The sequence below is a fragment of the Priceomyces carsonii genome, assembly GCF_900007245.1.
Source record: "Priceomyces carsonii strain CBS4050 genome assembly, scaffold: Debaryomyces_carsonii_scaffold_1, whole genome shotgun sequence".
Lineage (NCBI taxonomy): Eukaryota > Fungi > Ascomycota > Pichiomycetes > Serinales > Debaryomycetaceae > Priceomyces > Priceomyces carsonii.
In genome coordinates this window covers 1,928,955-1,951,820 of record NW_026946674.1, presented here as the reverse complement: position 1 = coordinate 1,951,820, position 22,866 = coordinate 1,928,955, and the positions used below count along the sequence as shown (strand labels likewise).

Sequence of the window (22,866 nt, the reverse complement as noted above, 5' to 3'; positions counted from 1 at the left end):
TGCATTATAGATTACTATGTTGAGAAAAGAATGATATATCACGGTAGAATTGGTAAATGGAGAGTAAAATTGTGACATTGCGTAGCTTTTTTTTTTTCTTTCATGTATCCAAGTGTTCTATGAGCTTTAGTATTTATCCTTATGAAGCAACTGAGTATCTACTGTGCCATCCCACATCAATTTGCTTCTTCATTTTTTATCATCGGTAACTAGCAAATATAATATTAAAGGAGTAACCAAGAGGAGCCAATTTTTCTGAATCCATGATCGATTGTCTTCCTCTTCTTCAATCACCACCTCTTCTCCTGCATCGTCTTTCACTACTTTCTTTATGATTTTCTTCTTCTCCTTCTTTTGCGGTTCATTCCTTTGTGATTTAGGGTTCAAATTAGGTACTGGACCAAGATCTCTAGTTCTTACAACAACTGTTTCTGTCGCTCCATTTATGAGTGAAACTCTTAAGATTTCACCAATTTCATTAACATAAAGAACAAACCCTTTGTCCAGAAGAGGACGATCTTCGGAGCTAAAATTTGTTAAATCAAAACATCCATTATCACTCAATTTTTTAGATCCAATGCAATAGATCTCTGATGTGCTGATATGCTGGGATGGAAAGTAATTAAAGGAAGCTTCCATAGACTCATTGTTATATTTTAATTCGCCAAATTGAATCGAATTCTTGTCAGTAATTGGGGTTGCCCAAACATCAATATTTGATTCCTTAGCTAGCACCAAAGAAAGACTCAAGAAAAAGACCAATAAGAATGAGTGTATCATTTCATTCAAATAATGTATAGGTTGAATAAATCGTAGGTTAAAATTTAGGTATCAAAATCGCGATTTTTGAATTTTGGTGAAATATATCTTACCATAAACAACATAAGTGCTGAGTAGGAATGCGACGAGAAATTACTCTAGCAAAAAGGTTGACGACTCTTAGGAAAGCGATAAATACGAAGCCACCCCCAAAGAGCTTTCTTTTCTCTAGCATTCAAAATTGTCAAGAATATCTTGATTATTGCAAACACAATAGTATTCAACTAGAATCTACAAATTTCAGAGGTACGTTATATGAATTGGCCGCTATGGAAATTTTGAAGGAGCAGCTACATTGCGATGGATTGTTAAAAGTAGGTGGTGCAAATGATCAAGGTGTAGATATAATAGGCAAATGGAACTTGAAACACTTTTGGGATCAATCACTTCTTAGATTTCCACAGGAGAGATCACTTCAAGATATTAAAAACAATGATTCTATGTTGAAGAGCACAATTGAAGCAGGTGAATTTTTGGATAAAAATGGGAATCGGAAGCTTATTTCTTTAGAAAAAGATATCAACATCCTAGTACAATGTAAAAATCATCAAAGTAAGATAAGAGTCTCAACAATTAGAGAGCTTACAGGAACATATTTTAATCATACAAGATCAACAGATGTCTACAAAAACTACATGTTCTTAATTTCGCCGGGAACTCTTACTAAACAAGCGCATTCTTTAATGGATACCATCGATATCCCGATGATCCATTGTAGGCTCTCTAGTTTGCAATCAATATCTTCAGAGGAAGACGTTTATAAGCTAGAAAATTGGAATGGTCCTGTATTGAAATCAATATATTTAAACCGTCTATCTAGACAATTACTACGTGGACTTAACTTGGAGCTACAGTTTGAATTATTAATGGCAGGAGTAGAATAAGAAGAGCAAATTTAGAAGAATTCCAGGCTCTTTAAAAGCATGAAAAAAAGAGAAGATGAAATCATAAACATTTAAAATAGCTTAGCATCTAATTCTTGTGTGATACCTTCTGATTTTCGTTTGAGTATTACGAGTGTCTCCGCTTCCAGAAGATGGCTTAGAAGTTGACAAACTCTCATGTGAGTTGTCACCAAATCCACTACTCGTGGAGTAAGTGGTTTTCGTTGTCTGACTTTTGAGCTCACTGCTATTTTCATGGCTAGTAGTTGCATCGCTCTCCTGTGACCCTCCTGTTTGTTCTGTTGTTGGTTCTTTCGCATGTACCGTGCTCAAAGTTGTTGGAACACTGCTAGTTGACAGTAAAGAGTTTTTGACTTGAGAGTTATCACTACTTGATTTTATTGGCGTTGTACTGGATGTGGTACTAGATGTGGTAGTGGATGTAGTGCCACTGCTGGCGCTGCTCTTAGAGCTAGTTGCCTTGGAAATAGTGCTGCCAGTGCTAGTAGTACTAATTAAAGTACTACTGCTGCTAGTACTAGAGCTGGTAATGCTGGAAGTCGTGGCCCTGGAGGTGGCACTCAAAGTGCTGGAGCTCAGAGTGGTACTGCGAGCTTTCGACGAGGTACTTGAACTCGATGTGGCACTTGATGATGTATCTAACAAGCTTTTCATTTGATCTGCAAATGTGTCTCCATTATCGGTATTAGCCCAAGCAGCAGATGCATCCCATAGAGAAATACCTCCAAAATGCGAATCAGATTTTATTTTATCGACGTATTCTTGTACTCCAGATGCTGCTACGTAACCGGAACCGGCAGCTGATTGGCTCGCTGGCAATCCCAAGTAAAGCTTGATATTTTTGTTGGGGGAGGTATTTGTAGCATAGTCCAGCCACGTATCCCAATTAAAATTAGTACCTAAGTTGCAATAATTATTATAGAATTGGATAAAAGCAAAATCAATTGAGGCATTTTCCAATAAATCTCCTACTGACTGATCGGGATACGGACATTGTGGGGCTGCCGATAAGTAATAGTCCTTCGAATCATCCTTTTCAAATGAGCTTCTAAGTGCACTGGCTAACGCAGCATATCCGACTTGGTTCAGGTTCTCGATATCGAAGTCGAATCCATCAACAACTGCGTCGTCAAATGGTCTTTCATCATCGGAGCCGCCTCCGAACTTGTTCCATAATGTTGTGGCAAACTCTTTAGCTTCCGAATCAGACGTAAAACCATATGACCCAGTCGCTCCTCCTAGAGACAACAAGATTTTTTTTCCACCAGCTTGGCACGATTTGATATCTTCAGCAATTGTGGGACAATGTAAGAGACCGTCAGAAAAAGAATCTGTACACGCATTTGCAAAATTCAATGCTAAATCTGGAAAACCATAGAGAAAACTCAAAATAACAATATCAACGGAATCACTATCGCAATATGTTGATAGTGCTTCCTGGGAGCCTGCTGAATTTTGACCCCAATAAACAGCAACGTTTTGTGATGAGCTTGAGTCGAAAGCTGCAACATTAATGGCAAAGTATGTTATTGCCAAATAGATCAAGCCTTTGGCAATCATGAAGAATTTTTGTTTTAAGGAATGACTTGAAGTTAGTTTCTAATAAAGATAGACAATTAAAGCTGTGATATATTCGTTGTATATGAAAACTTCATTCTAGAAATTAGATTTACTTAACCCATGGAACATTTATATATATCGAATCTCATCTCTACTCGATGTTGAAATAATGTTGACACTATTTAGTTGCGCTTTATTTCCTCACAAGTAAATTTCAGAGCCCATTTTGTTAGAGCTTGGCAGATAATACAATAAATACGTCAAACCCTGCTAAATCAGGTTCAATGGTAACTAGTTTCGAGAAAATTTTAGTTGCATTTGTCCTGTCCGCCAGCCATTCTCGTAAATTTAGATTATTTTTGCAACCCGAAAACCTTAATCGGGATATGTCAAAAAGAATAAATAATAGGGTATTATGTCATAGGACTAAACTTGATCTTACAACAGAAACATACATTGAGTACAAGAAATGACATCTGCTGTTCCATTATGCACCTTAATTGACAGAAAAGTATTCTTCTTTTGGAAAAAATAGAGAAAATTTAATGCGCTCTCACTAAAGGGGATAACGAGCCAGCATTGGACTTTGACATTACTCGCTATTCTTATTGAAAATTTTTACTGAAGTACAATCGTTTAATCTTTCCTAGCATCTGAAAATGAGATTCAGATTAATTGTGAAGGTAGTGAAGACCTACAATTTATAGTCATAGAATTTTTTTTCTTTTCATAATTTCTTCAGAATATTGTAAAACACACATTTTTGAATAAAGGCACGCAGCAGTAAAAAGCCAAGATAATAGATATTGATTTTAGTAGGACTTCAACTTATAGACAATATTGAGTGGGGAATTTTCAAGGAATAGCTCGTTGAAAGGAACTACATCCTATCAATATCGCTATTTTTAAGTTAACGGCTCAGTTTTATAATACATCAGAACTCAGAAAGATTGCAAAGAATAAAACAATATCTTTATGTAAGCATTAGACTGCCTGTCGATTAGGCACTGAAATTGATCCAGGAGAAGCTCAGTATAGTATATCTTATTATGAGGTTTAAAAATATCTAGACGTATTTTTTCAAACTTTAGCAATTGGAATCGGTTATTTGACAGACGTATTACACTATCATACTCTGGAAAATCCATATTCAATTATACAAGAGATACATTTTGATTCATATATTATAATATTAAGCACTGTCCGGATCAAGTGGATCTTGACCAATCAACCGCTGATATTATTGTTTCTCCTCAGGAATAGGAGACGTGCTTTATTCCATTTTTAGATGTTTGTGTACGAGGTTGGGGCATGTGCACATACGTTCGCCGAAATTTCGGCGGAATGTGTGCACACTTGCCAACTTTGGAACGATCCCACACACAACCACACTAGAATAGCATTGTGTTCTGTATATTCCGGCGAAACTGGACATTGATTGGCGCAACTCGGCGGCTAAAACGATACGTTTCCTCCCTTATTTCTGCTTTCTCGAACTATAAATTGTGACCAGATTCCCTTTAATCTTGGCTGTAACTAGGATCCCAATTTAATTATAAATATTCTTATAAATTGTAAAGATGTCTACCAACGTCAAATTCAATACCACAAAGGCAGTCAAAAAGGACAACACCTTGTACACCAATTTCACGTATGAAAACTCAGTTGTCGAAAAGACTGATGCCGGAATCTTCAATGTTACGCCTACAGCCGTTGATTACCAATTCAAGGTTGATTTGAGTGTTAAAAAGACAGGTTTACTCTTAGTTGGTTTAGGTGGTAATAATGGTACTACTCTAGTAGGATCAGTATTAGCGAATAAGCATAACATATCTTTTGAGAACAAGGAAGGTGTTGTCAAGCCAAACTATTATGGTTCCGTTACACAGAGTTCGACTCTCAAGATAGGTGTTGATCATGAAGGAAATGACATTTATGCACCATTCAACTCTCTTTTGCCATTTGTGAATCCCAATGATTTGATTGTCGGGGGTTGGGATATCAGTAAATTGCCATTAGATAAGGCAATGAAGAGAGCTAAAGTTTTGGATACTGACTTACAAAAGAAGTTGTACCCTTACCTCAAAAACCAGGAACCTCTTCCTTCTATTTATTATCCAGATTTTATTGCATTGAACCAGAAAGAAAGAGCCGACAACGTCTTCAACAAGGGATCTGATGGTGAACCAAACACCAAACAAAAATGGAAAGATGTTGAAAAAATCAGACAAGATATCAGGGATTTTAAGAAAAAGAACAAGTTAGATAAAGTTATTGTGTTGTGGACTGCAAATACAGAAAGGTACGCGGACGTTGAAAAGGGCGTCAATGATACCTCTGAAAATTTGCTCAAATCCATAAAAGATAACCATGAAGAAATTGCTCCATCTACAGTTTTTGCAGTTGCCTCAATTTTGGAAAAAGTTCCATATATTAACGGTTCACCACAAAACACTTTCGTGCCGGGAGTTATCGAGTTAGCCGAACAACATAAATCGTTTATCGGTGGAGATGACTTCAAGAGTGGTCAAACAAAAATAAAGTCAGTCTTAGCTCAATTTTTAGTTGATGCAGGTATTAGACCTGTTTCTATCGCTTCTTACAACCATTTGGGTAATAACGATGGTTACAACTTATCTTCTCCTCAACAATTTAAATCCAAAGAAATATCAAAGGCTTCAGTGGTAGATGATATTATTGAATCTAATGAGATTTTATACAATGATGAAAAGGGTAGAAAAATTGATCATTGTATTGTTATCAAATACCTCCCTGCAGTTGGGGATTCAAAGGTTGCGATGGATGAGTATTATTCTGAATTGATGTTGGGTGGGCACAACAAAATCTCAATTCATAATGTTTGCGAAGATTCATTACTAGCTACCCCTTTGATCATCGATTTGGTTGTTGTCGCTGAGTTTTTATCTAGAGTCAGCTACAAAAAAGCTTCAGATCCAGATGACAAGTACGAAGATTTCTACTCGGTTTTGACCTTGTTGAGTTATTGGCTTAAGGCTCCATTGGCAAAACCAGGTTTCAAGGCAATCAACGGATTGAACAAACAAAGGTTGGGCCTTGAAAATTTATTGAGATTGTTAGTAGGTTTACCAGTGAACAACGAATTGAGATTCGAAGAGAGATTATATTAGCTTAGTCTAAGTAATACACATTTGATATTAAAGTTATTAAGTAGTTCAGTAGATATTTTTGTCTAGTACAACCTATTGTAGACATTCATGTTGCGTCAAGGAAAGAAATAAAAAGGTCATGATCCAATTAAAAGTGAGGAGCTACGGGGGCCGAATTTAATAATTGAAGCAGCAGCATAAAATAGATGTCGATAAATGTCGTAACTTTAGTTGCATAGACTTTGTTGCCACTCTCACTTTGTGTAACCTAACCGACGTATCTTAGTTCCCCTCCTTAGTCGCAAAGGAATCGCATTTGTTGGGAAAGCTTGCCTCCAACACTGGCATGCGTCGATCTAACCTGTAGAAATTTGATTTTATTTCGCACTGTTTTCAGTTAAACGGCAGAACAGTTGAGCTTAAGTGACAGCAAACCTGCAAAATACGTCAGGGTATCTTTCCTGTGACTTTTCTGCCTAATTATTTAAAATTAGTGTTAGCTGCTTAGAGAATAGAAGCATATTAGTGTTGCATTGGCATTGTTAACAGCAGTTTATATTTTGAAACGCATCCATCAATAAATAATCTTGAACTTGAAACGCTAACTCTTTGACAGCGTAATACCATAAAACCACTTAATTCGAAAGATATTAAAAGAGATAAGCATTAGTTTGAAATTAATTAACAATATGGTTGCGCTTACGGTAAAAGTAGGGGAGGCAAAGCAAGGTGAAACAGCACCAAGGAGAAAAGCAGCCCAAAAGGCAGCAGCAGTCGACAAACCATTGGATTCCAAGGCTGCCACATTGCCCGAATTCGTTGAGGAGTGCTCCAAAAGAGGTGGGAATGATAAAGCTATGGGTTGGAGAAACCTCTTGGAAGTACATACAGAAATCAAGAAGGTTAAAAAATTAGTAGATGGTGAAGAAAGGGAGGAAGACAAGGAATGGCTCTACTACGAGAACTCAAGTTATAACTTCCTTACGTACAACGAGTTATGGAATCAAGTGCAAGCTTATTCAAGAGGCTTGGTCTCTTTAGGTTTAAAACCTGATCAGACAAGTAGATTGCATATATATGCATCTACTTCTGCAAAGTGGATGCAAACTTTCATGGCCTGCCTGGTTCAAGGTATTCCGATTGTCACGGCCTATGATACTTTAGGGGAGTCTGGGTTAGTGAGCTCGCTACTTGAGACTGAATCCGAAGGAATTTTTACAGATAATGCCTTACTAGCGCTGTTAATAAGACCACTACTGAAAGCCAAATCAATCAAATTTATCATTCATGCTGAGCCGATTGATGAAAAGGATACTCGTTTGAAAGGTAAACTATATAAAGAAGCTAATGAGGCAAGAGAAAAAATCTTGAAAGAAAGGCCTGATATCACCTTTATTACTTACGATGAATGCATCAAGCTTGGTAAGGAAAACCCGGAAGTTCCGTATCCGAAACCAAAGCCTGAGGATTTGGCTTGTATTATGTATACTTCAGGCTCAACAGGTGCTCCAAAAGGTGTTGTAATTAGTCATGAGAACATCATTGCTGCTGTAGGAGGCATTTCTTGTAATGCTAGCAGGTCTTTGGTGAAGAGAAATGATAGAGTTATAGCCTTTTTACCCTTAGCGCATATTTTTGAAATGGCTTTTGAACTCGCAAATTTTTGGTGGGGAAGTTGCTTGGGTTACGCAAACGTTAAAACCTTAACAGACATCTCCTGTAGAAACTGCGAATCGGATTTGGTTGAATTTAAGCCTACCATCATGGTTGGTGTTGCAGCCGTGTGGGAATCTGTTAGAAAGGGTGTTTTGGCAGAAGTCAGGAAACAACCTGCCTTAGTTCAAAAGCTCTTTTGGGGTGCATATAAAGGAAAATCAACCTTCAATCATTTCAAGCTTCCAGGTGGAGGAATATTTGATTTTGTTTTCAAAAAAGTCAAGGCGAAGACAGGTGGACATTTAAGATATGTTTTGAACGGTGGCTCGCCAATATCAATAGATGCTCAAGTTTTCATTTCTACTACTATTGCCCCAATGTTGGTGGGATATGGATTAACAGAAACATGTGCTAACACCACAATCGTTGAGTTTCAACATTTCGAATTTGGTACAGTGGGAACTTTGACTGGTGCCATTACGGCCAAGCTAGTAGACGTTCCTGATGCTGGTTATTTCGCCAAGAATAACCAAGGTGAAGTTCTTTTGCAAGGAAAGTGTGTCACAAGTGGTTACTTTAAGAATGAGAAAGAGACATCGGAGGCATTCACCGAAGATGGTTGGTTCAAGACTGGTGATATTGGTGAATGGGCTCCAAATGGTGCCTTGAAAATTATTGATCGTAAAAAGAATTTGGTGAAGACTTTGAACGGTGAATATATAGCATTAGAGAAGTTGGAGTCCATTTACAGATCGAACCATATTGTTCTTAACATTTGCGTTTATGCAGATCAAAGTAAGGTGAAGCCAATTGGTATTGTTATTCCAAATGAGACTTTCCTTAAACAATTCTTGGCAGAAGAAAAGGTATACTCAGAAAATGAATTAAGCTCGAAGAGCCTTTCTTCTTTATGCGAAGACAAGAAGGTCACTCGTGCTTTCTTAAAGTCTTTGTTGGCTACAGGTAAGTCTCAAGGCTTAAAAGGAATTGAATTCCTTCAGAACATTGTGTTGTTGGATGAAGAATGGACTCCTCAGAATGGTTTTGTCAGTTCAGCAATGAAGTTACAAAGAAAGAAGATTTTGGAGTCTTGCAAAGACAGGGTTGATGCTGCTTATGCAAGTTCTTAGACTCCAATTGAAGTTAATTTTTTTATGAATTTTTTTCTTTCTTATTTGCAAATTTAGTGCTCCTTTTGTTCGTAGTATAACGAAAACAGTTGCATTTATACATTGGAATATCAAATGCTTTATTATTACTCTGATTCAATAGCTAAATAGGTAAATTAAATGTTTTAAGTATATGTTTAACCTCCATAGATCACTTCAAAGCTCTCCTTTATTTTATCTATTGAGAAGTTTTTATACAAACAAAATTGAAGTAAAATTCTAGCCTTCTGTGGATTCAAATATCCACTGGCTATTGCATGACCTGCATTTTCTATTTCTGGCAAGGAGTCAGTAGGAATCATTCCATCCATAGATCTCTTGGAATAAACGACAGGGATATTTCTCTCCGTAGCTATTCTGGCAAGTACTTTATTAGTTTTAGATGACATGGATCCTGCACCCATAGTTGCTAGTACTAATCCTTTCGCATTTAGATTCTTGACAACAATCTCTATCATGGAGTCATTGAAATCTTGGTGGGCATATAAAATGGGAACTTCAGGACTTACAAATTCAGATACGTTCAAGTCAAAGTAAGTTATCCCAAGTGGCTTAACAGCTGGAAAATAATAATGAATGTGATTATTTACAAAGCTTCCTAAGTAGCCTTGACCAATTGATTTAAATGTATCTAGCGAGTTGGCATTTGATTTCGTAATATAGAATCCAGAACCAATCCTGTCGTTTAACGCAACAAGTACGCCTCTGTCTTTTGAGTTCTTATTTGCAGCTATAACTATTGCTTGGTACAAGTTCATTGGACCATCAGAGGAAATGGCGGTCGAGGGTCGCATGGACCCACACATTACTATTGGTTTATGTGTGTTTATTGTGAGTTGCAAAAAAAACGCCGTTTCCTCCATAGTATCCGTTCCGTGTGTTATAACAATCCCATCAAAACTCTCAATATCTTCAGCTACTTTCTGGTATATTGTCAAGACTTCTTTAGTACCTATGTCCGACGAATCAACATTTAAAACCTGCTCATATTGCAAATTACATGTCATTGACAAATCGGGAATTGTTTCAATGAGATCTTCGATGGTCATATCTACTTTGTAGCCTGCTGTTTGATAGGCTGTTTGACCCTTCGACGCAATTGTGCCTCCCGTTCCGAGTACTTTTATTGTCGGTAATCCATTATCACTAGACTTAGTAAACGCACTAGTATCATCACGAGAAGAAGTTCTGTATTTTACTCTTACAATAGAGTGATCGTGGTTATCTTGATGAACTTCGATATCATAGTTCGCATCCTCAGGATTGCAGCAGCATGGCTGATTATCCACAGTTGACATTTACAATTCAAGTCACTTCTATGGAAGACTATAGATGAGTGTATTGATTGATTCTTTTTTCACTACTACTCTGTTTTTACGAAGTCGGATCTAATATTTCGGTCCCAGCAAATCAATTCTTCTCTCACAATATTAAATTTTAACATTTAGTTCACTAAATAGCCGAAGAAGAGGTCAATATGGGATTTTTTAGTAAAAATGATACTCCAGAGGCTGCACCTAATAAATCTAGACGGTTAGAGTGTTGGGATGCTCGTGATAAGTTTTTTGATTGTTTGACAGAAAACAAGATCGAAAATTCTTTGGACTTGCAAGAGAAACAGAAGGTTGAAAAGCAATGTGGGACGCAAAGAATGGAGTTCAAGAACAAATGTGTAGCCAGCTGGTTTAAATATTTCCAAGAGAAGAGGTATGGCGATATATTGAAAGAAAGAAGAATTAAAGAGTTAGAGGCAGAAGGTGCACAACCGTTACCTTTCAACTTGGGTCGATAAGTGACACTTGTTTTATTTCTTGTAAATATGTACCATTAGTCAATATAGGAGTCAGCGGAAAGCTTACATTGAATAGTACTGAAAGTTCGTTATCTTAAATGAAATAAGTCTATGTATGTATAAAGATTGGATCTCTTGAGCATATTTGCGATCTTGAAGGAGTCAATACATCTAGCACAGATCCCCACTCATATTCTCCTTTCTCCAAGACAAGGAACGTCAAATCAAAATTTACTGAGTCCCCGGGAAGAATTACCCGCTCTATATTACTCTGAAGAACACCATGAATTAATATTCGTCTATCTAGTGAAAGCTGGTATTTTATGCTCTGGACACTGGAGTTCAAAGGTGATGCTACTGGATAAGGAATCTGCCTCAAAATTCCACTAATAGGATATTTAGTGTGGTTTGAGATAGTGGTACGCCAAGTATAGAATTCATCAGACTCCAAAATAAAGTGACAACCTTCATGTTTCGCAATTGCATCATCGGCATCATTTAAAATAGTATTGAATATTTCAACTTGCGGGTACACCATTGCTTGGGCCATTCTATTCGTGAGATAAAAACTCCTCAAATGTATACTGCCCTTGCGCTTATACATGCTATCATGCATAGTTTCCCAGGTACCTTCCAAATGCTCCAATATGTGATTGCGTAACCAGAAATGTGACCTCATCGTTTCTTCTTCTTCTTCACTTATGTGAAAATTTTTGATATATTGTTTCTTCCTTAGGGATGGTATGCTCCTGCTCAAATCTATTTCATTCGTGGACACCCTTCTTAATGGTAGCAAGAACCTAGCTGTTTTTCCAGGGCGAATGGCTTCTTCTATCCTGAAATCTTCATCTGGAGCAAAGTTGAGATTCAACCTCGCTATAACGCTTTCATTCCAAGAATTCCTCAAGTCGACCACTAATAAACAGTATTTGGACTCTTGAGGCTCATGAGACGATTTTAGATTTATATACGCTAGTACCGTCTTGAAGTTCTTTGCCGACAGGTCACTTAAGTTGGACATCAATTCCTTAATAGAGGATGCAATTAAATGAATTAAGTCACAATTAACAACGTCTAGCAAAGGAACAACAGATACGTTTAGTGGAATGTGCATGAATTTAACAAATGTTTTTGAAAGGTCATCTACATTCTTATTCGCGTATTCCAATATGATCTTCAGCAGCTTCATGCCTTTCTTCCCTGTTATTTCATAGTCAATCTTAAGTTCGTCCTGAGGCTTAATAACTTTGTAATCTCGGCTTAGTATAGCTTTGTTAAGAATTTTGAAAGTCTTTTGGTTCATCAAGAGCCATTCTAATTCATATATCTCACTTGCCAGTAATACATGACCTGATGAAGTCAACTTCCTGTTAATAGGTTCCAAGGTAGAATCCCAAAAGGAGAATGACAAATAATTAATATCTTGGTCCGAGGAATTGGATAAAGAAATCGAAAATTTATATGTTTCCCCTTCAAGCAACATGATCCACCTATTTGCAATCAGAATTTCATTCAAGGTTAATGTTGGCTGCAGGGGTATTACGGTTAAACTTAACACTTTGGTCAGGACGCGAGATGTGATATCATTGAATTCTAAGTTATCTTGTGCCTTTTTTAACACATATTTATCCCTGAAGTCTAACTTACCTAGTCCTAAGTATTTCACTTTACTCAAGTCATAAGTAAGCTCTTTTTCAACTATTTGAAAGAATTGTGGTTTGCAATTGAATAAAGTAACCTTAAAACCTTTAATATTGAGTTCTCCTACCTTGAGAGGAAGAAACGCAACTGAAAACAGTTGCATTGATCTGCTAGGAACAATGAGATCAGATGTAGATGATAAAAAAGCGTTTGTTTGATTTTCAGTGCCAATGGAAGTTGAGGATTTCATTTGTTTATCAGATACAAAAGTCTTTCTTAACTTCATCAATCCATTTGGCCTATTCTGCATTTGTATAGCATGCCCTCCGATTGTAGCTAGAGGCTTAATTTGATTACCTAATGTTTTAATATCATCATCGGAGTCTGCAACAATTGATATGTCCATTATTTCAATCTCAAACGCAAATGGGTTTTGAAGTGTGATCTTTAATCTATATACTTCATCTTTCAACAATAACTTGTCCCTATTGATTGATTCTGATTTAGTCTTTTCATAAGGATTGAAAATTATAGGACCTCTGGGGAGGATTTGTGAGTTCAGTTTTTCTCGACTAAGAGACAGTGTTGCTCCGACAATCTGTCCCACATTATTAGAATTTTTTTCATACTCTGTAAAAGGCACCAAGTCATCTTTACTCTTATCGTTTATGAGCTTGGCTCTTCTAACCAAATACGGATCCCAATAAACGAAGTTGAGATCTAAGCTGCTCCTAGCAGACGACGTCAAAGTATAATCAATTTTGGCCTTCAATTTCAATTGATCATCGATGGTCAATGAGTTACAATATCTTGTAAGTAACAATGAACAAATTTCAAGAAGAAAGATGTGATCTTCCATAGCTTCTGCAAAATTCATACATAGCCTCAAAAGCAGAATTCTCAACGAGGTCCAAACACCTTGGGCATGATGTATCGCTTCAGAAATATCACTTTCACTCTCTTCTCCAATTCCGTAAACAACGAACAAGAAATTGAAAAGATCTCGAATGCTAGAGGCATGAAAACTTTTTGAGATATTCTTCTCATGACTATGTTCATGCAACGAGTTAAGATGAGGTAGTATGCCTACCAACAATATCCGAAGCATAAAAGCCTTTTTTCTAAGCAAACCCAAGTCTGAATACACAGTTGCTAGTGTTGAGTATATTCGACATTGGTCAATGATACTCAATTCAACCAACTGTAATGAAAATAGTTTGTCAATTTCACGTAGAATATCGTGTTTCAGAAAAAATGCAGCTCCATCAGATGATTTTTTTGGTATTAAAACAGTACCTTTAACTACGTTATCTAAAACTTCTGAACTCATACTGTTCCCCCCAACGAAAACACCTAGCATAAACTTGATATGCCTTAGAATACATTCAACGTAAACAATGTCTGGAACCATGCTTTCGTGATTGTTTGTGCTTAATTGATAGAAACTCGAAACCTTCGATGATATCATTTGAATGAGAGTAGGAAGAGGTAGTGATGATAATTCTGATATTGTGGCCAGGCTACTCGTACCAACACCACTAAAGCTAGTCATGGAATTCCTCGGTGATTGAGTATGATTAATAATGTCACTGGTAGATGGCTTACTGAAATTTGGTGAGGAATGATTTGCAGTGAACGAATCGTTTGATGATCTTTTGATTGTCAAACGTTCACCACTAGTACTCAGAGGAAATGAAGGTATTCTATTTCTGGAAATCTGTAGAACAGAGCTAATTGCAGGATTTAAATTTTGAAACGAATTGCCGGAGTAGTGAGATAACGTTAGAGCAACACCAAGACCTTCTAATGCACTCGCAAGCCATAAGTAATCTTCACAACTCTTCAAATTTGCAATAGCATCTCCAAATTGCTGAATTGCCTCCTGATAATTCCCTGCCAACAAAAACAAACTTCCCATCAATTTCAATTGTCTGCCTTTATGTGATTGTTGGGTTTTTTTCTTGACGTCCGTAGCAGAAGAAACTTGACCATTACCATTGTTTAATGTCATTTTAAAGGAGGTACTGCCTGAGCTAAGTCTCTTTTGTGCTTGATTTATTGTCTTAGTTAAAACATTAGTATTGCTAATAGACACAGGAGACCTTAAAGTTATATTTTGATATGATGACGCATATATATCCAACTTTGCCAAAAAATCACGACTAATATCACAAAATATTGTTTCTAAAGATGTTATGTTATATTTCATTGATCCATTGTGATAGAAGACTGCTTGATATGAATGGTCAGATGGAGGATTATATTCCTCGATTTTTTCTTTTGGTGTGTCAAAATAAATGACATTATGCACTATTGAACTGGGATTGGTCTCTTTCAAAGCTTTAACAGCTTCCAATCCTACTTTATTATTAATTGCGTCGTTATATTTGCCAATTCCTGTTATTATGAATGTCTTTCGGAATGGTTCTAAATCATGCAAAAATATTGATTCATCTTCAGGAGAAGAAGTGGTAAAATTGAACATTACCCTTCCATTGGGAAAGCTCTGTGGATTAAATAGATGCAAGCTCGAGGATGGCGGAATATCTAGTAGCCTTACCTCTTCTACTGATGAACGAATGAGTGATATGTATCGTAAAAAATCATTCGCCAGACAGCCATTTATGGGAACTAATAAAGTTTGGACCCTAGATGGCGACGTATAGCAGTATCTGTCCATGATATATGGCTCTGAAATCTCTTCATCAATGGACCGTAAGGATTCGTAGCGCTCTTTAATATTAATTTTTGTAGAATGTAGATCATATCCAGAAGTTTTTTATTGTAGCGTAAACAGACCCCGTCGTGCACATTGTTGCACGTCTTTTAAATCTCAACCTTCTGGAAGGCAAATTAAGAGCCTATCTCAGCATCAACATTTTCACTCTGTAAACCAAATAGACTTAAGGTTTAATTCATCTGATTACTCTTAGAGGTTTAAAAAGGAGCTTTTAGAATTCATAAAAGAAAAATGGGTGGATTAAGCTTTGACAATTATCAAAGAAATCAATTCTTGTCAACGAAAGGATTTGGCACACCAAAGGCTACATCAACAGGTACTACCATTGTTGGATGTAAGTTTAAAGGAGGAGTAGTTATAGCGGCAGATACTAGAGCTACTGCTGGACCAATAGTGGCTGATAAAAACTGCGAGAAATTGCACAGATTGGCCCCCAGAATCTGGTGTGCTGGTGCCGGTACTGCTGCCGACACCGAAATGGTCACACAATTGATAGCTTCTAACCTAGAATTACACTCGCTCTCACAGAACAGAAAACCGAGAGTTATAACAGCATTGACGATGTTGAAACAGCATTTATTTAAATATCAAGGGCATTTAGGTGCATACTTAATTGTTGCAGGGGTTGACCCAACTGGAGCTCATTTGTTATCGTGCCAAGCCCATGGATCAACAGATGTTGGTCAGTATCTTTCTTTGGGCTCTGGTTCTTTGGCGGCAATGGCAGTCTTGGAGACTAATTGGGAACCTGATTTAAGCAAAGAACAAGCTATAAAATTATGCGCTAATGCTATTGAGCTGGGTATTTGGAATGATTTAGGTTCTGGTTCTAACGTTGATATCTGTGTTATGGAAGTTGGCAAAGATGCTGAGCTACTTAGAAACTATTTGACTCCAAATGTGAGGTCGGAGAAGGCTAAATCATACAAGTTCGCCAGAGGAACTACAGCAGTCTTAAAAGAAAGTATACGCGATTTAGTTCATGTCGAAGAGCAAGTTATTACCTTTAATACTGGGTTGGATGCTATGGAGGTGGATGCTTAGTTCATTCTTAAGTCATTAAAATAGTATAATGTATATGAATTGTCTCTATTTTTGTGTAAAGTATGATCTTCTTAATGTTTATTTCTAGACTTTTCTACAACTCAAGTATATTTAATTTCCGTTTCGTAAGTCAAATTTAATTTCAAAGCACAGCACATTTAGTCATGGTGGTGAACAACCCAAACAATTGGCACTGGGTCGATAAAAATTGTATTGATTGGTCTAGAAAATATTTCAATGAGAAGTTAGTCGGTTTATCGGCATCTTCTGGTAACAATAATGTCTCTGTAAGTTCGGTTTCATCAGTTGAAGGCGATGTGGAAGTTTGCCAGCGCAAAGGAAAAGTTATTTCTTTGTTCGATTTGAAGCTCACATTGAATATTGAAGGATCAACAGCTAAGAGTAAGGAATTTAATGGGTCAATTATCATTCCAGAATTAGCTTACGATTCCACTGAGGATGACTTGCAGTTTGATATAAACATCTATAATGAAGACAGCGAAACGGAGGGCATGAGATCATTTATCAGATCCCATTTGGTTCCCAAATTGAGAGATATTTTGTCAAACTTCGGCAGCGATCTAATTTCTATACATAGCTCTGATATTCAATTGGCGTCCGATAAAGTTAATTCCACATATACTAAAGGGAATCAAGAGAAAGAGAAAATTCCAACTATTGATGCTGCTACAACGACCAAGGCTACTTCTCTGGCCAAACAAGAACAAGGAGCTGAATCAAAGTCGGCAACCACATCGAACGCTCCCAAATATAATACCTCAACACTTCATTTAGAGCCCACTTTTAATACAACAGCTGAGCAGCTATATGCAACATTGTTGGATGAAGCTAGAATTCTGGCCTGGACCAGGTCTCAGGTTTCAATTGCGAAATTTCCACCACCTGAGAAATCTACATTCAAATTATTTGGGGGTTCTGTTAGTGGAGAATTCCTCAAATTGGTACCCAATGAGCGAATTCTTCAACTGTGGAGATTAGAGGACTGGAAGACAGGACACTACGCTAAATTGGATATTCAACTTGCTCAAGGTGCTGGCGAAACCAAAATGATTGTTAAATGGTCAGGTATTCCGGTTGGCGAGGAAGAAAGAGTGAAGGAAAACTTCGAAAATTACTATGTAAGATCAATCAAGATCACTTTCGGTTTTGGTGCAGTTTTATAAAAGTTTTTATTATTGATCATAATTTATTAAGTCTGTAGGTTCACATTCCTAGAAGACGCTAGTGCTCCGAATTTTAATATAAAACATGTAGTAGTATGCGTGATAACCTGTGATCTGTTTTCCTGAAGCTGATCGCATGAATATGAGGTCAACTCTCTTAGTTTACACTAGACGAAAGAAAGATGCAGCAATCCACGGTCGTTATAAAGTAATTTTACCTGACTAAAACGAATTTCTTGAGGAGTGATTTATAAGTCAACTAAATAGATATCCTCTGAAGTGGTGGAATTCTTCGATAGAACCACTGCTCTCAATACTTTCCTTCATGACTAAAGAGTTGAATGCCAACAGTCAACAACTCAAAACGTAATCTATAGTTCGCAATAGCTGCAAAAACGTGTCTTTATATAGCAATGGTATATTAAAATTGCTCTAACTTTCTAACTATGGTTGTTCAATGACTTATTCGAACAATTATAATATTCTTTCTAATTGCATGTAACGTAAATCAAAGTAATGCATAAGATTCTGCGCATGTTTGTAGTGTCTATGGTTTCGTATCTTGATTTACTAGCAGAATGCAACAAGATCGCTTTAAAATGTGACCGTAATTCATTGTTCTCTGAATACCAAAGTGATTATGAATCACTGAAAATGCGGCCCAACTCATATTTTAGGCTCTGGTGGTCCTTGCAATTCGAATACACTGAGCTCCTGTAACGTTGACTCCAAAATTTCAATCTAGTAGGTAATTTTTGAACAGTCAAACTCAACATCATAGTTACAAGTAGTTCTTTTTTTTTGAGATCCTAAATATTATAGATCATGATAAGAGTTTCTTTAAAATGCATATAGTTCTGCCTTTCGATATATTCATTTATTTTTCTTAGCTTATTACGGTTAAAACTTAGGCTAACTTTTTGTTTTTTAGTCATCGTTATTATTTATTACCTCTCCTATCTATCTAGCATATCGTAACACTCTTAAAAAGCCCTTCACCTTTTTCGATTTAATATAATACAAGCACGGTTATCAAAATTAGATTAAGAAATACAATCATGTGATGTAAATATGATTACATGAGAATCATGGGTTGCGGATTTGTTATCCATAATTGGAAATAATTATGTGTCGACTTTTCCATGGACTTAGGTGAGCTGTATAAATTGATGATAGCTTCCTCGATCCTTCAATTAAATTAGTAAATAAATCAAATATGACTGAATCGACTCAAGGAAAGGTAAGTGATTTCCTATTTGCTCTCCGCTTATGCATGTTGCTGAAGTAACGAAACATGACGTTAAACGGCTTCATCTAACTACCTTGGAGGTTAGTTGCGATTGATGGATATTAACAAATTTTTTAGACAATTAAATGTAAAGCTGCCGTTGCATGGGAAGCTGGGAAGCCATTGAGCATTGAGGATATTGAAGTTGGGGCCCCAAAAGCTCATGAAGTTCGTATTAAGGTGTTGAATACTGGTGTTTGCCACACAGATGCCTACACGTTAAGTGGGGTCGATCCCGAAGGTGCCTTTCCAGTAGTTTTGGGACACGAAGGTGCCGGTATCGTCGAATCCATTGGTGAAGGTGTTACTAGTGTAAAGGTTGGTGACCATGTCATTGCCTTATATACTCCTGAGTGCAGGGAGTGTAAATTTTGTAAGTCAGGTAAAACCAATTTATGTGGTAAAATAAGAAGCACTCAAGGAAAAGGTGTTATGCCTGATGGAACTAGCAGATTTACCTGTAGAGGTAAAGAATTGTTGCACTTCATGGGTTGCTCTACTTTCTCTCAATATACTGTCGTAGCCGACATCTCAGTTGTTGCTGTCAATCCTGATGCCAAACCAGACAGAACATGTCTCTTAGGCTGTGGAATTACAACCGGTTATGGTGCTGCTACAATTACTGCGAATGTACAAAAAGGTGATAACGTCGCTGTTTTTGGGGCTGGTTGCGTCGGCTTATCAGTTGTTCAAGGTGCTGCTGAGAGAAAGGCTAACAAGATTATTGTCGTTGATATAAATGACAAAAAAGAACAATGGGCAAAGCAATTCGGTGCAACAGACTTTGTTAATAGTGCTAAGTTACCTAGTGGAACTACAATTGTCGATAAATTAATTGAAATGACCGATGGTGGTTGCGATTACACATTTGACTGCACGGGTAATGTTGAAGTAATGCGGAATGCTTTGGAGGCTTGCCATAAAGGTTGGGGTACGTCCATTATCATTGGTGTAGCTCCAGCAGGAAAAGAGATTCACACTAGACCATTCCAATTAGTGACTGGTAGAGTCTGGAAAGGCGCTGCCTTCGGAGGAGTGAAAGGTAGAACACAATTGCCTGGTATCGTCGATGACTATATGGAAGGAAAGTTGAAGGTGGACGACTTTATAACTCATAGACACCCCTTGGAGAAAATTAACACTGCATTTGATGATATGCATGCAGGTGATTGTATCAGGGCAGTTATTGATTTATAAAATGGGCTGCCGATATTGATGAATGCTAAATTATGATCAATTGATATATATATATATATATATCGCTTTGTATATTCGTATTTTAAATAGTCGGTCGCAAATATAAATGCATTCATCAGTCCTTTAAAGTTTCGGTTTCCCATAGGGACTTTTGCACCTGTATTGTATATCACGTGCTTTGGCACGAGCCGGTCTAGTCGGCTCGGAGTGTGTATGAGTCCGAAGACACTACTTCGGCACCGAAGGATCGAGCATTTCATTGGTTGAGAAGTTGGCCTCTAACTTTTATGGAAGCATCAAAACTCGCGGATGCTAGTTAGTCCAGACAAATTTAATAAAGATCCCTTAAAATTTTCAGAGTTTACTTATCACTATTCGTAGAAGTTGAAGAAGTTAAGTAGACGTCATTGAAGATGTTCAAGCAATTAGTCAGAAAAGGACCAAGTTCCTCAGTTGCGGCCGTTGTACCAAAATTTACCAGATCGCTTGTTGCAGGTCAGTTCACCGGAAAGAAAGGTCCTAATGGTAAATATACTGTTACTTTAATTGAAGGTGATGGTATTGGTGTCGAAATATCCCAGGCAGTTAAGGAAATCTATGCAGCAGCAGGAGTACCTATTGAATGGGAACCGGTTGACGTTACCCCTTTGTTGATTGATGGTAAAACTACTTTACCTCAACCAGCCGTTGATTCGGTTAACAAGAACTTGGTTGCATTGAAAGGACCATTGGCCACTCCAGTTGGTAAGGGTCACACATCCATGAACTTGACATTGAGAAGAACATTTCAATTGTTTGCTAATGTTCGTCCATGTAAGTCGATTGTCGGTTACGACACTCCATATAAGAACGTCGACACCGTTTTGATTAGAGAAAACACTGAAGGTGAATATTCTGGTATTGAGCATACCATTGTTCCTGGTGTTGTGCAATCAATCAAGTTGATTACCAAGCCAGCTTCTGAGAGAGTTATTAGATATGGTTTCGAGTATGCTAAATCTATTAACAAGCCTCATGTTGTCATTGTTCACAAGGCCTCAATCATGAAGTTGTCTGACGGTTTGTTTGTACAAACAGCTAAGGAAATTGGAAAGGAGTATCCAGACGTGAAATTGAGCTTCGAATTATTAGACAATACTTCCTTGAGATTAACTGCTGATCCTACTGACTATAAAGATGTTGTTATGGTCATGCCTAACTTGTACGGTGATATCATGTCTGATTTGTCGTCTGGTTTGATTGGAGGTTTAGGTTTAACTCCATCCGGTAACATGGGTAACAGAGTTTCTATCTTTGAAGCCGTTCACGGTTCTGCTCCTGACATTGCTGGTAAAGGTTTAGCTAACCCAACCGCCTTGTTATTATCATCTTGTATGATGTTGAGACATATGTCATTGAACGAGGATGCTGACAGAATCGAAAAGGCCGTCAAGAAGACCATTGCATCTGGTCCAGAAAACAGAACTGGTGATTTGAAGGGTACAGCAACTACTGAGCGCTTCACTGAAGAAGTTATCAAGAATTTATAGATTCAGCGTTAAATTCTTTAACAGATTTTTAATATTTCGTCGTGACTTACTCTGAAACTATATACAACTGCAATCAATAAATTACATTTTGTATCTAAATTTGTAAAACACCTGTTTATTTGTCGAGATCATTCAATGCTATATTAGTGCCTTCTACAATCGCCATATGTTCAATATCATGAACTCTGGCCTCATAAGCCTCTAAAGGCTCGCCTCTTCTTAAATCTATCTCCTTAACAAGAAGCGGTGCACCTTTATCAACTTCCGTAATAACTCTGTGAATCATCACACCACCCTTCAGAATTTCACCGTTTTGGCCAGCTTTCCATGCTCTTTCAATGGCATGTGTACCTTCGAAGGCTCCAGGTAATGCAGGATGTAAGTTAATGATCTTAATTCCTGCTTCATCTAGTGGCGTTAAAATAGAGGGCGACAATATAAGCATCCAACCGGCGCACACTATTATATCTGGTCCTTTATAGCTTTCCAAGTAGCGGCCCTCAACATTTCCGTAAATTATTAAGTTTGCCAAATCTTTGTTAAATTTTTCACGTCTGATCTGTCTCTCCTCTTTTTGTTCTTTCCCCGTTCCCTTGTAGTAGCTTTTAAGACTATGAGTTACTGCTGGAATCGAAGCATTCGCAGCTCTTTGCAATCCGTATGCCGATTCACTAGATGAAATAACTTGAATGATTTCCCCACTCAACTTCCCTTGAATCTGTGAGTCTATCAATGCTTGTAAGTTTGATCCAGAACCGGATATTAATACTGTGATCCTACGAACCATTTGACTCTAATTATGGATGCATCATATTATCTTCTTCAGACCTCAGCTGAAAAATTTCATAGATACAAATTCCAAAAACCGGTTCAACTACCGGTCCAGACTTGCGACATTTTGAGTAACTTTCGATACACCTTGATGTCGTAATTTGGGACCTCAAAGAGAGCTAACACGATAAAAGGATCAACACTGTTAATTGACTCGCTGAGAATGAATAATAACTATTCAAATGCGTTGTACCTCTTTAAAATCTTACAGCTTACAAGAGTCCTATGACTTTTAATTAGCATTGGCATTTGATCCTGACATTGTTCTTTACCATCAGCAAAATTTACTCAGTAAATTACCTCCCGGTCTGAAACATACTGCGAGATTCAATAGGAAAATTTTTTTTTTTTTTTTTTTTGTAACTACTCCCATCTCACTAGGC

The 22,866-nt window shown here is 37.3% G+C and overlaps 13 protein-coding genes across 13 annotated transcripts; 8 read left to right on the top strand and 5 right to left on the bottom strand.

Annotated features, from left to right (window-relative positions):
* Positions 1-189: 189 nt before the first annotated feature.
* Positions 190-780, bottom strand: PRCAT00001076001 (uncharacterized protein; the record flags this gene model as incomplete). Its single annotated transcript, XM_062950836.1, has 1 exon — positions 190-780. The coding sequence occupies one exon, from the start codon at positions 778-780 to the stop codon at positions 190-192; it is 591 nt and encodes a 196-aa protein (XP_062807898.1).
* Positions 781-899: 119 nt separating this feature from the next.
* PRCAT00001075001 (uncharacterized protein) lies at positions 900-1,703 on the top strand (the record flags this gene model as incomplete). The annotated part of the gene is made up of 1 exon (XM_062950835.1): positions 900-1,703. The coding sequence occupies one exon, from the start codon at positions 900-902 to the stop codon at positions 1,701-1,703; it is 804 nt and encodes a 267-aa protein (XP_062807897.1).
* An 81-nt stretch (positions 1,704-1,784) lies between these two features.
* Positions 1,785-3,284, bottom strand: CHT3 (Cht3p; the record flags this gene model as incomplete). The annotated part of the gene is made up of 1 exon (XM_062950834.1): positions 1,785-3,284. The coding sequence occupies one exon, from the start codon at positions 3,282-3,284 to the stop codon at positions 1,785-1,787; it is 1,500 nt and encodes a 499-aa protein (XP_062807896.1).
* A 1,580-nt stretch (positions 3,285-4,864) lies between these two features.
* INO1 (inositol-3-phosphate synthase) lies at positions 4,865-6,433 on the top strand (the record flags this gene model as incomplete). The annotated part of the gene is made up of 1 exon (XM_062950832.1): positions 4,865-6,433. The coding sequence occupies one exon, from the start codon at positions 4,865-4,867 to the stop codon at positions 6,431-6,433; it is 1,569 nt and encodes a 522-aa protein (XP_062807895.1).
* Positions 6,434-7,101: 668 nt separating this feature from the next.
* Positions 7,102-9,198, top strand: FAA4 (long-chain fatty acid-CoA ligase; the record flags this gene model as incomplete). The annotated part of the gene is made up of 1 exon (XM_062950831.1): positions 7,102-9,198. The coding sequence occupies one exon, from the start codon at positions 7,102-7,104 to the stop codon at positions 9,196-9,198; it is 2,097 nt and encodes a 698-aa protein (XP_062807894.1).
* Positions 9,199-9,374: 176 nt separating this feature from the next.
* On the bottom strand, positions 9,375-10,535 carry PRCAT00001071001 (asparaginase; the record flags this gene model as incomplete). The annotated part of the gene is made up of 1 exon (XM_062950830.1): positions 9,375-10,535. The coding sequence occupies one exon, from the start codon at positions 10,533-10,535 to the stop codon at positions 9,375-9,377; it is 1,161 nt and encodes a 386-aa protein (XP_062807893.1).
* Positions 10,536-10,714: 179 nt separating this feature from the next.
* PRCAT00001070001 (uncharacterized protein) lies at positions 10,715-11,029 on the top strand (the record flags this gene model as incomplete). Its single annotated transcript, XM_062950829.1, has 1 exon — positions 10,715-11,029. One exon carries the CDS (start codon positions 10,715-10,717, stop codon positions 11,027-11,029), a length of 315 nt encoding a protein of 104 aa, XP_062807892.1.
* A 109-nt stretch (positions 11,030-11,138) lies between these two features.
* Positions 11,139-15,350, bottom strand: PRCAT00001069001 (uncharacterized protein; the record flags this gene model as incomplete). Its single annotated transcript, XM_062950828.1, has 1 exon — positions 11,139-15,350. One exon carries the CDS (start codon positions 15,348-15,350, stop codon positions 11,139-11,141), a length of 4,212 nt encoding a protein of 1,403 aa, XP_062807891.1.
* A 291-nt stretch (positions 15,351-15,641) lies between these two features.
* On the top strand, positions 15,642-16,454 carry PUP1 (proteasome core particle subunit beta 2; the record flags this gene model as incomplete). The annotated part of the gene is made up of 1 exon (XM_062950827.1): positions 15,642-16,454. One exon carries the CDS (start codon positions 15,642-15,644, stop codon positions 16,452-16,454), a length of 813 nt encoding a protein of 270 aa, XP_062807890.1.
* Positions 16,455-16,618: 164 nt separating this feature from the next.
* Positions 16,619-17,638, top strand: AHA1 (Aha1p; the record flags this gene model as incomplete). Its single annotated transcript, XM_062950826.1, has 1 exon — positions 16,619-17,638. One exon carries the CDS (start codon positions 16,619-16,621, stop codon positions 17,636-17,638), a length of 1,020 nt encoding a protein of 339 aa, XP_062807889.1.
* Positions 17,639-18,854: 1,216 nt separating this feature from the next.
* On the top strand, positions 18,855-20,123 carry FDH3 (bifunctional alcohol dehydrogenase/S-(hydroxymethyl)glutathione dehydrogenase; the record flags this gene model as incomplete). The annotated part of the gene is made up of 2 exons (XM_062950825.1): positions 18,855-18,878; positions 19,005-20,123. The coding sequence occupies 2 exons, from the start codon at positions 18,855-18,857 to the stop codon at positions 20,121-20,123; spliced, it is 1,143 nt and encodes a 380-aa protein (XP_062807888.1).
* Positions 20,124-20,536: 413 nt separating this feature from the next.
* On the top strand, positions 20,537-21,652 carry IDH2 (isocitrate dehydrogenase (NAD(+)); the record flags this gene model as incomplete). The annotated part of the gene is made up of 1 exon (XM_062950824.1): positions 20,537-21,652. The coding sequence occupies one exon, from the start codon at positions 20,537-20,539 to the stop codon at positions 21,650-21,652; it is 1,116 nt and encodes a 371-aa protein (XP_062807887.1).
* A 115-nt stretch (positions 21,653-21,767) lies between these two features.
* Positions 21,768-22,439, bottom strand: ADE8 (phosphoribosylglycinamide formyltransferase; the record flags this gene model as incomplete). Its single annotated transcript, XM_062950823.1, has 1 exon — positions 21,768-22,439. The coding sequence occupies one exon, from the start codon at positions 22,437-22,439 to the stop codon at positions 21,768-21,770; it is 672 nt and encodes a 223-aa protein (XP_062807886.1).
* Positions 22,440-22,866: the final 427 nt, after the last annotated feature.